The sequence below is a fragment of the Hydra vulgaris genome, chromosome 06 (assembly GCF_038396675.1).
Source record: "Hydra vulgaris chromosome 06, alternate assembly HydraT2T_AEP".
Lineage (NCBI taxonomy): Eukaryota > Metazoa > Cnidaria > Hydrozoa > Anthoathecata > Hydridae > Hydra > Hydra vulgaris.
The window spans coordinates 25,725,001-25,737,498 of NC_088925.1; the positions used below are offsets into that span (position 1 = coordinate 25,725,001).

The window sequence follows — 12,498 nt, forward strand, 5'->3', positions numbered from 1 at the left end:
TTACAATACGTTTTTTCACCTTGTCTAAAAGAGAAAGGGCATCATTAGAAGATCTGCCCCAGATATGGCAACAGTATTCCTTACAAGGCCGCATTTAAGATTTATAGAGATAGAGAATAGAATCAGGAGTAAGAAAGTGTCAAGCTTGATAAAGTGATGCAACCTTAGCAGATGCTAATTTTGTAACAGATTTGATTTACTGTTTCCAAGAAAGGTCAGAATTTAAGTGTAAATCCTAGAAGATGAAGGGTATATGACTAATTGAGTACATTACCATTCATAAATATAGGAAGATCTAAATTATTGCGATAACAATTGGCTGAAAATATTTGAGTTTTATCTGAATTATATATGAAGTTCACGAGCCACTGTGAGCCCAATGCTGTTGCAGAAGTGAGATCCTTTTCAAACTCAAATGCCCCCTCCAAGCAATCAGAAAGTGCTGACTTCTTATCATGACAAGAATAAATGGTAGTATCATCAGCAAACAATGCCACCTTTGATGTGAGAATACCTGGAAGATTGTTAATGTAAATTAAAAAGAGTATAAGCCAAGGATTGAACCTTGAGGAACCCCTGAAGTTATAGAATATGAAGAAGAGTGCTGTCCATCGAGGATGACTTTTATACTACAATTGGAAAGACTACGATTGGAAATGAAGGATTCAATAATCTTAAAGACGTTACGATAAACACTGTAAGAAGAAAGCTTATGGAGAAGATCAGCATGCCAAACTTTATCAAAAGCTTTAAAAATGTCAAGAGAGATAGCCTTAACCTCTCCACCTTTATCTAATGCACAATAAAACCTATCGGTTATTACTGTTAACAAATCAGCTGTAAAACAAGAAGATCAAAATCCATATTGATGATCAGAAAGTAAGTTATTAGGTTCAAGATGAGAGATTAAGTGTTTATTAAATACAGATTTAAAAACTTTGCTTATGATAGGAAGAAGACTAATGTGACAATGGTTAGACCAATCAGATCGCTCTCCAGAATTTTGAAAATAGGAATAGATGTCACTTTCCAGCAGGCTGGAAAGCAAGACTCTGGTAAGCACGTGTTAAATAGTTTTGAAAATATAGACGACAGCTCTTGAGAGCACTTCTGCAAGACTATAACAGATATGTTGTCCGGACCAGAAGCTGGAGAAGAGTCTAAGCAGGAAATCACTTTAAATACAGAAGCTGGAGTGATACAAATGTCAACCAATTGATCAACCTGTTTGACAACTAAATCAGGTAGAATGCAACTAGTGGAATCAAGAGATGATATTAATGAAAAGTTTTTAGCAAACAATTCAGCTTTGTCTTTAGGTGAGGTGACAAAGTCTGAACCATACAAGAGAGGTGGAATAACAGATTTGCCCTTATTGATACTATTAAAGATTCTCCAGAAGTCACGAGAACCTAATTTTTGTGATGAAATACAAGATTTCATGACTTAGAATAGTGGCCTTTGGCATTAGACAAAACCTTTTTACAATGGCTTCTAGCAGTAATAAACAGATGTCTATTTTCTGAAGGTTTGTTTTGCTGATAGATATGGAAGTAACGATTTCGATTGGAAATAGCAGCAGCGCAATGTGAGGAAAACTATGGAAAAGAGTGAGACATGATCTGGAATTGTCAAGAGGGAAAAAGATTCAATGCCAGCCTGAATCCACGAAGTTATGTAAGAATCACATTTGTCAGCAGAAAGACAAAAGATTTCTACCTAAGGGCCATCATGCAGAAAGTCACGGAAAGAGTCCCAGTCAGTTTTAAGGTAGTTGTAAGAGGTAAGATGATAGGGTGATTTTGATGATGAAGAAGAGTGTGTTGATGATGAAGAAGAGTGAAGAGTAATTTTAGATCGAAGAGTGAAGAGTAATTTTAGATTTGAAGAGTGAAGAATAATTTTAGATTTGGGTTGTCTGGAAAACAAATCGAAAAGTTGACTATTTCAGTTAGAGATTGAGAAAGGCAAAAGTTGTGGGCTCTAACACCTGCAGAGTCACTGACACTAGAGCCTAGCCGTTTAGTGTGCATTAAAGTCACCAACAACAACAATATTGGCTGGTGGATAAAGAGAGAGGGCTTGGTCAATTTGATAAGAAATAACGTCAAAAAGAGTGCAGTCTTGAGATAAAGGAGAGCAATATAGAACAAAGAGAAAGGCAATTGAGTGAGGTGGTGCTAAACGAAAGCACATAAAAGAATAGTCTGTGGATTCAAATCTAGTTTCCCGACATATGGGTGAATTCTTCCATATGTAAATGCCCAGGCCAAGCAAGCGACTATTGGAGACTTAACAAATTAAAGGAAGATAACCATCAACACTAAGATCACAAGATAAGACAGCTGAACTCAAATTAGTCTCACAAAGAGCAAGTAGGTCTGGTGAACTTTGCAAGAGATAAGACTCAACAGAAGAAAAGTTACTTCAAAGACCACAATTGTTAGTGAATGATAGGTTTAAAGAACTTGGTGATGACGATGGTTTTTTATGTTTTATAGTTTTTGGTACTTTATTCATATATAAATTTGTAAAAGAACTTGACTCAGAGCATAGGTTGTACTCAGTCTACTTTTTAATAGTCCAAACAATTGCCTCATTACTATTAATAAACTCTAAGCCATAACAAAGGGCTCCAAATATGGCCTTGGTAATGCATACCAAAAATACAAACAGGGACACCATCCACGGGCAACATGGCACTGTTAATACTTTGATCTTTTTCAGCTGTTAATGAAATCAGCCTCTCTGAGAGCTACCACAGAGTTTGGGAAACCTGACTACCAGCCAGCCTCAGAACCATAAAGCTGAGTTTTAGAGCTGTACCCTCATTAGGAGATAATAGAATGAGTTGCCTAGTCATAAAAACAGAGACACAAGCAAAACCCATTCATTGAGTTAAGAAGATCCAGCATCCAACATCCTAAACTGGAAACAATGTATTATAAATACATCTGCGCTAGCCTAGTAGATGAGAAAGGGGTGCGAGGCTGGTCAACGGATAGAATCTGTTTACCCTTTCCTTTCTTACCCCAAGTCTTTGCCTAGGATGCCTTCTACAAGGCAGTAGCCGGATGCATTTAACATCTGCCTAAGGTGAGTATTTTTATTGAGACACCATCTCTAGCCTTTATTCGACCAAGAGCCCCAAGGCAGGTTTTTGTTCAAGAGCACCCAAGGGGGTGTTTTAAGTTGGAGTTGGCTTCTCCTAGCCTTTGCCTAAAAAAGTGTATCCTACAAGGCAGCAGGACATGACGTAGATTGTACTGGGTTACATGTTACCAGTAGCAGGATAACCTGACCTGACAAAAGTTATTAAAAATAAATCTCCTATCTATGAACACTAAATAACAAAGAAAAAAAAATAGTTGAGGAAAATGTTTGAAATAGTTCTGTTGTGAAGTAAATAGGATTAGCTACTTTTATTTTTTGTTTGAATTTGTTGAATTGTTGTTTTTAAACACATTAACACATTGAGTTGTTGTTTTTAAACATACATAGCTTCAATTATAGGTAGCAGTGCTTATTTAAGTTATATAATTGAAAAAACATGTTTCAATTTTCTAGATAAAACGTATGATTTAATAGTATTATTAATGTATAGTATTTAGTAGCATAATATGTATTTAAATTATATACATATAAAATACCTATGTAATTTATATACATATTGTACATAATTTATATATATATATTAAACTATAAACATGACTATTATTCATACAATATGCATTGTTACATATACAGACCATAGTGGATGTTAGCTAAACAACCTCTTCAGCAACAGCTGCAACAAAGCAATAATCAAAGTGAAACAACAATGAATGAAATTTGTTTTGAAAGAACAACTTCATGTTGTACCAATGATGGTGTACATGTTGAGCAACAGTTGTTTTCAAGTAAGTACAACTTGGAAAAAGAGTTTTCTGTTCAATCTTATTCAGATTATGATGCTTCTGATGAAAACAGTTTGTCATTCAGAGATTGATCACAAATCTGACATGCAATATGTTTATCTGGAATAAATAAAAGTTTGTTACAAATATTAGGCTGTCTAGGTTAAGGAGGACAAATTAAACAATTTGTTTGACTTGTATATAAATGGGCTATTTTTTAGTGAAAAAGTTTCCTGTTTCAGCTATGTAAAGCAGCGTTTTATAAATCATACCAAAGTGTTAATTATTACCATGTTCATTTGTTTTAGTATGTATAAACTTTTGATGTGTCTATTTTAGTGGTTTGTATATAAAGCTGTTTTTATATAGAATTGACAGTTATAACAGTTTAAGTCTTTTTTAAATGGTTTATTTAAATTATTCATTAATTCATTCATTAATAAAACTTGTTTATCAAAATCACAAAGAGCAAAGTTCTTAATAAAAAAATTTAAGTTTGCAATAAGAAAATTTTTAATAAGAAAAAAGAATTTTATTTTTGATCAAGTATTGTGAATTAGGTTATTTTAATAAAGAATATGTGTATATTTTTATGTTTTTAGTGGTAAAAGCTGTACTCTTTCACTAAAATAATGTGAATCTATTTTTTATGTTGTTTATGTTATTTTGTAAGCAGATTTAACTTAAATTGATATAAATTGTTTTTAGTGCCCTTGAAAAATATTTTTAAAGCACTAACTGGTAATAATAAATAAACTTTTTCATTGCAAGAATTATTTTTTATTATAAATTTTTTTAAATTGATATTAACTCAGCCAATAGTGTGCCTTGTGGTTTAAGTGTAAAAAATAAATCATGAACTTTCAAATAAACTTAATTTAGTGTAATTCAGTTGTAAAAAATGGTGAGTTTGCACTGAAGTACCAATAAATTGTTTTTATTGTTAAAAAAGTATTTATTTAACAACTGTTTAATAAATAAGGGTTATGTAAGTTCAAAAAAGCATTACATTGAATAATGCAAAAACTAGTCAATGTAGGTTTATACAGAAAGTCCGTCTAAACTTATACATTTTATATGTTTAATTAAAAAATACTAATAAAAAAAAACATAAGGTTGGTTCACATAACGTTTGTAGCGAATGTTTGTAGCAAACCTAATTGAGCAATGTGGCAATGTTAGTTGTTAGCTAGGTTAATATTAAAATTGTTTTGCACTTTGTAGACAAGATTTCAAGCAAAACACATCCAATCAAAAGATTTTCAATTGGAAACCATTGATACTGTTAATAAAAATGAATCAAATGTCATTCTACCTAGCAGTTGTATGGTTAGTGTTTTAACTATGGTTTAATTGTGAATGCAGTTACAAATCTACATTAACTATTAAATTTTTGTTTAGAATGTTAAGGTTTTGACAAAGAAAGCTATTTCACAATGCTCAGGAGCTGTTAAAGCCTTAAGTAAGATTTAAAGATTTTGTTTGAAAGGTTGAAATCATTGAATTACTTTAGCTATTATTTTTTATTAACATTGATTTTTTTTTTTAATTTACTATCTATGCAATGTGACAAAAAAAAAGCTATTATTATTGTCATTATTGTTATTATTATTATTATTATTATTATTATTATTATTATTATTATTATTATTATTAATAAGCTTGCAGTGAAAATAATATATAAAATTTTATGCAACTTGCATTACAAGAATAACACATCAAAATTTTTATAGATCAAGAAATTAAAATAAAAGAGTAATAAACTTGTGTATATTAATTGTGTTTTTATTGTGTAAATGTTTGGATTTTTGTGTACAGAAGATCTTTGCATTTAACTTCAAATTTTCATCTATTAGTCAAATGTAATGAATAGAGTATAGAAGAAAGAAAATGCATCTTCAAAAATTTTAGTATAAATAACAACTATTTGTGTATTGCTAAACTCATTCTTTGAGTTGTTTTTTATGATGATAAGAAAACTGCCAAAATCCGACCCTAATTCCAAGGGCTGGATACACCAATATAATTTGAAAATTTATTACTTCAACTTTTTACAGGACTTGAAGATGAATATATTAGCAAGTAAGTTTTTATATAATTTTAAATTATATTATTTGTATTTAATATTGTTTTATTTTATTTTTATGTTTTCAATGTTTGAAAAATTGAATTGTTGGATTTAAAGTATATTTATTCATATTTATAATATGTAGCAAAAATATAGTATTATAAGCGAATATTATGCGCAACTACATTGCGCAGCTACATTACGAACTCTAATTTGAACTATATACTGAAGTTGCTGCAGATGCTATATGAGTATGCAAAGGCTATTCTAGACTACACGGTTCAACTTATTTTAGGGCTGTTTCAAATTCACAAATTGGGAAGTACAAGTTCTAATACAAACTACTTGAAATAGATTATAATAGTATGTTTTAAATAACTTTGCAATATTTAAATGAATATTTTCCATTAGATATATTTACAAATATTATCTCAAAATAAATGTGTATATATTATTTAAAGAAATTTTATTATTAATATAAAATATTATTTTTTATTGTTTCTAAAATTACAAAATATTATCGAATATTGAATTAGTATTTTTTTTAAAAGGCGGATTTGCTCAAAACTTCTTGAGTAAAAACACCCTTTTAAAAAACACTGATTCAATAATAAGCTTTTGATAAAAATAAAAAATTAAACTTGCAATTTGTACTACCAGAATAACAAAATTTTTTTAAATCAAAATGTTCAAATGAAAGGCTAAAACATTTGCAATGTTAGTTTTAATATAACATTATGAAAGCATTTATATGCCAAACAAGTTGCCACATTTATATATAAACAAGTGGCAAGTGTTTCACAGTTACAGTTGTGTACAAGTTCATTTTAATTTTTAAGTTCAACATAAAAAATCATGAATACAATTAACTCCTATTGCAAAATATAGTTTCAAAATAACACAATTGCAACAGACTTATGCAATGCAATAAAAAAAACGAATACAATAAAAAAAGTATATTTTCTTGTGCAGAAATAAATAATGATACTAAAATAACCAATAATTTCAGCAATAAATAAATAATTAGTTAATTCAATGACGAGTTATTTCAATACTTTATTGTTAGCTAAAACAAGAATAAAATGCCTTTGATGTTTATTGTTTTGAAATATTCTGAATAAATTATGATTGTATACCCAAATTTACAGACATTTATTTCAAAAGCATCCAAACGCCTATAGATGGTTTATGAAAAATTGTTTCTAATGACATAAATTTAAAACACTTCGTAGTTTTATTCCTTTTGATTCAATCTTCTACTTTGTTTTAAAACTTGTAAAAAATCTTTTACTTTTTAAACAAATAATAATAAGAATTCAAAACAAGCTGTTACCTTAGACGTTTCAAGTTAAATAGTGGAGTATTTGATCAAAAAAGTCAATCAAAATTATTTTATTAAAGTTACTGCAACAACAAAAGTTTCTTTAAAGTTGAATAAAGCAAAATGTTTTTTTTCCATAAAGTGAAATATTTCAAAAACATATTTTTTTAAGAAGTATATTTATAAATATTAAAAGTATAGTTTTGAATATAAAAGTATATATATATTTCATTAAAGTGAAATATTTCAATAAAAAGTTTTTAATAAACTGAAATGTTTGAGAAAAATTTCATGTTGATGATTGTTCTAGGTGATACATCATCAGAATGGGCACCAGTGTCTAATAGTGTTATCCAAGGACCTGTGCCAGACAGCATTAACTCTTGTTGCAAAATGTTTGCAGGTGACACTAAACTAATAGCACCAATCTGGTCAGAAAAACAAAGAGCTTGACACTGAAAGATAAAATGAAAGAAAGCCCTCAACAAGAAAACTAATTGGTGCAACACTTGGTAAATGCATCTAAGTATTAGCAAGTTAAAAGTGATGCACATTGGAAGAGCAAAAAATCAGCAATATACACTATGCTGGCTCCACTATTGAACACAAAACAAGACGTAAGAAAAGCAACAGTAGAAATAGACCTAGGAGCCATAATAAGTCAGGATCTTAAGTTACAAACACAAGTAAATAAAGCTGCATTGAGTGCAAATAAAATTCTCGGTCTAATAAAAAAAAACTTTTATATCGCTGTAGCTAACATTATGGAAGAAACTCCTTACAGATATAGCGGACCAAAAACACACTTGAAAAAGTTTAGTGAAGAGCCTCCAAAAAAGGACACACATTGAGACAACATAAAGAGGCGACCTTATTCAAGAATTCAAAATCATAAAAGAAATCAACATAGTGAAATGGTGTGTGCCAACAATCACAAAAGACCCAAGAGCTGGTAATAGAGGACAACTTAGCAAAGAATTAGTCCACAACAGCACACTGCGAAGCAATTTCTTCGCTAAAAGAATTGTGAACTGTTACAACTAGTTATCCAACGATACTATGAACGCAGAAACAGTCACCACATTCAAAAATCGGCTGGACAACCACTGTAGCATAGTTGCTACAGTGGCTTATCCACTGATGGGCTTCTTCGTGTGAGCTAAGAAGCTCACAATGCAACTTATTATAACTAACTAACTATTGTCATCATTTATTTAAGATAAAGATCTAAAAGATATTTAAATGTAAATCTATAAAAACAAATGAATTTGTATAATATATGGGAAAGTTAAATTATATATTCAGGTTTTTTGTGCGTTTAAATATATTTTTAAACTATGCATTTAGAATGTGCGTATTTTGTGGAAATAGTGAAAATGATTTAGATATTCATTATTGGAAAAGTTGTTTTATGTTAAAGCCATGCGATATCTGTTGTCAGGTTTTGGTTATTTTGCCAATCTTTTTTATTTTATATTAAATATATTTTCAAAACCAATTTTTTGTTAAAAATAATTATGAACATATGTAGGTGGTTGAAATTTGTGGAATGAACAAGCATCTAGTTGAAGCTTGTGAAGATAAAAAGAACTATCAAACCTGTAGCAAATGTCATCTCAGTGTTAAGTGCACAGATTTTCATCAACATCTAGAGCAATGCAAAGGTTTTTCTTTTGTCGTAATAATGATAACATTGTAAAGTTTTATATTTTACTTTGTTTTTTTTATTACGCATTTAGATTTGCTAAGAAGTAATCAAGTCGTATGTCCTCTTTGCTTTTGTGTTGTCATTGATGATGAACAGGTATGAATTATTTTTAACCAATACAGATACTCAAATAAGTTTTGAGTATCTGTATTGGTTAAAAATAAAGCTCTAATTACATTTACATTAATAAAATATTTATTATAATCGACTTCAGTTAATAATAATAATAATAATAATATATATATATATATATATATATATATATATATATGCATGCTATATTATAAAAAAGCCGTCAACAACTCCGGCTATGAAGATCTGATGTGGTCATTATACCTGTCAAAAATCGGCTTGATTTTTTCATAGAAGTTATTAATAAATCCAACACTCATTGCTCAAAAAAGCACAAAATTTTAGTAGATGTTTAATAGAAAAAACCTAAATTTTTGTCATAGCAAAAAAATGATTGACATTACTGTAGAATAAATCTAATGAAAGTAGTGTAATGATGAAGAAATAAGTGCCATAACAAAAAAATAAATAAATTTATATCTTATATCTTAATCATTAATATTTTATCTCTTAAATTATCACTTAATAGTTAATAGTTTATCTACCAAATTTAATTAGTTCCCATGAACCATAAAGTTAATTAGCTTCCAAGAACCATTGCAATTAATTAGTTTTTCCTGAACCATTAAAATTAATTATGTTGAACCATTTAAATTGATATAGTTCCCATGAACCTTAAATTATTTAGATTCATTTTTTATGTTTGTTTAATATTTGTAATTAGTTTTAGTCTATGAAATGTGCTTATATAGTTAATAGAAATATAAGTTTATAAATTTTAATTCTACTAATGGATAACTATGATTTTATATTTATCATGCGTAAAAAAGTAGTCGATAATTATTTTAATTATTTTGGACTTTATTTAATAGTTTTATTTTAATTAAAAGGTTATCATCCATCGTTTTGATGGGTTTTGATTCAGACAATATTTTATTTTAGTTTCTTAAATTTTTTTGTACCGTGTGTAGAATTGGATTGACCATTTGAAGAACTTATGTCCGCCAAATATACTTCGTTTGAAGGTTGCAAAGTGTATGTTTGTTTTAAATATGTTTATATGTTTGTTTTAAATATGTCTTACATGCCAAAATTGTTTATCTATTATTTTACTTTTTGAACAAATTTTTTCAAGATTTTTTTCCTAATAGTTATCTTACAAATATTTGAGTTTTTTTAAAATTGTTTGTGCACAAATAATACGTTTTTATCGGTCCATGAAGCGATCTATCTAGCAGCCTAAAGTTATGGCTACAGTCTGAGGGGAAATATAAAAACCTTTTGATAGAATTAGCAGATTTAAAGAAATTTATTTTACTTATGACTAATGACTGAACATTAAACGCAGTTAGAATATAACACTCACGCATCAAATTGAACTTTAGTTTATCGTGTGAATCATTCATTCAAATTCATTCAGGTAAATAAAAAGAAGAATTAACTACTTAATGAATTAAATACACGTAAAACAAATATTGCATATAATGCTGTAAAGGAAATTTTTTTTGTAACTCAAATCCTATAAAAAATTTAGAAAATTACCCCATCTTTGGCGAGACCGTGATACAAGGCCACATAGTTTAAAACATAATTTAGATTATAAACAGAATTAAAAGCTATTTTAATTCTGTTTAAAAGCTATTTTAATTCTGTTTAAAAGCGAAAGAAATGTAAGTTATATAGTGTTAAAAACGAGTCACTGTTCGTTATAATTTCGTATAGATCGAAAGCCTTGCTTTTGGATTTATTCTTTTTGTCAACAGCACTTGGGTTCTTTTTAGTTTTTGCTTGGTTTCTTGTGTTTGATTTTAATTCGGTTTTTGCACGTTAAACCGTATTATGTAAGGAATTTATATTAAGTTGAGGTAGCGAATATGTTTTAGTTAACATTTTACATTGGACCTATAAATCTTTATCTGATTTTTAAAAGATATAATGTACTACACTTGTAAATTGTGTGTATGTTGTACTCTTGCTATTTAAGTAATATTATTGCTATTTAAGTGATATATATACCTGTAAGTTGTAATTAATGTTTTAGTTGTAATTAAAGATCCAGGCTTTGATTGGTAAAGTTTTTATTAACGTCGAAATTTGTATTGTATTTCACTAAGAAACAATATTTTTTTTTAATGAGCAAAGAAATAGTTATAAAGTTAATAAACAGGGGAGAGATTTAAACAGGGGGAGAGATTTATTTGGCATCTTATATGAAAATAAAAGTAATAAATGAATTTTTACTTTTTGGGCAACCTTTTATTAGTAAAAATTGCCTTAAATTAGCGTAATAACCTGATAATGGCCCTGAATAATGGCCTGATACAAGCTAATAAAAGTTTATTATTATTATTTTTTGTTTTAATTTAAATTTATTTAAAAATCATTTATTATCTAAAATTCTTAATTTAAAAAATCAAAAATTTAGTATCTAAATAAGGACAAAATCGTCATTAGTTTTTTTTCGTTATTGGTTTCTAATGCTTATTGTGCCCCCATTCTTTTTTTTATACATTTAAAAAGTAACAAACAGCCATACTCAACTTTTAAGGGACACATGCAAATCTTAGATTAGTTAACATCATTAAAAGATAATATTAAAGAAAGGGTGAGCGATTCATATAATTCGATTTTTAGAGCTAGGGTTAAAAAAAATTTTCCGTAAGTCATTTTAAGATTTTTTTTAGACTCATTGGTCTTGTCTCTCGTCTTCTGCAAGATAAATTTATAACATTTTAAGTGTCACCTTCTTTAGTTCCCCGATTTGAGAGTAGATATAAAAAAATAAAGATAAAAAGCTTCAAAATTATTTAATCTTGAAGGTTTTTTCTTGAAACAAGTGCCCTGATTTGAGAGTAGATAACTCTCAAATCAGGGCACTAAATAAACACTTAAAACGTTATAAATTTATTTTGACAAAAATGAGAGATAAGACCAATGAGTCTAAGAAAAAATCTAAATGCTAAAATAACTTGAGGGAAAAATAATTTTAAAATGCTGGCTTTGTTTATTATTGCTTTTTAAGGTACACTTAATAGATCTGATTAAGTATGACAGGCTTTTTCTCCGTCAGGCATTTTTACTGTAGTTAGTGTATGTGTTTGAATTTATGTCGCGCAGTTTTAAAATATGAATTGATATAATTTTTTTCGCTAATAGAGAAACATTAGAAACAACTTTTCTAAGCTAAAATTTTTTATATTCTTGCAGGAGAAAAGAATAAATATTGCGAGAGAAATAGCAGTTAACGATGGAGTATTTGGTAGCAGTTAACGTTAAAGACTTGTAAAAATTTACATCTTCAAAAGAAAAGTATTTATTTAAAATAATATAATTATGAAGTGTTTCTTTCATTTCACAAAAAACTAATTTTTGTTCTCTTTCATTTTTTATTTTCACATTTTATTTGATCTGGCAAACTGTTTTTTAAGACCTC

At 28.5% G+C, this 12,498-nt stretch overlaps 1 protein-coding gene across 6 annotated transcripts in view; it reads left to right on the forward strand.

The window, feature by feature from the left end:
* The window catches only part of LOC101235049 (centrosomal protein of 104 kDa), a 47,442-nt gene extending 35,011 nt beyond the window's left edge, over nucleotides 1–12,431 (forward strand). For 3 of the 6 annotated variants that reach the window (XM_065799712.1, XM_065799710.1, XM_065799713.1), the window contains 8 exons: nucleotides 5,121–5,225; nucleotides 5,298–5,358; nucleotides 5,954–5,978; nucleotides 8,633–8,726; nucleotides 8,817–8,949; nucleotides 9,025–9,089; nucleotides 10,037–10,090; nucleotides 12,273–12,431. In XM_065799712.1, coding sequence (XP_065655784.1) covers nucleotides 5,121–5,225; nucleotides 5,298–5,358; nucleotides 5,954–5,978; nucleotides 8,633–8,726; nucleotides 8,817–8,949; nucleotides 9,025–9,089; nucleotides 10,037–10,090; nucleotides 12,273–12,335 — 600 coding nt within the window. In that variant the 3' untranslated portion in view covers nucleotides 12,336–12,431. Of the gene's footprint in view, nucleotides 1–5,120; nucleotides 5,226–5,297; nucleotides 5,359–5,953; nucleotides 5,979–6,259; nucleotides 6,328–8,632; nucleotides 8,727–8,816; nucleotides 8,950–9,024; nucleotides 9,090–10,036; nucleotides 10,101–12,272 lie in introns of those variants that run through there. The other 3 variants (XM_065799711.1, XM_065799714.1, XM_065799715.1) reach the window with 2 other exon arrangements.
* The last annotated feature ends 67 nt before the right edge of the window (nucleotides 12,432–12,498 follow it).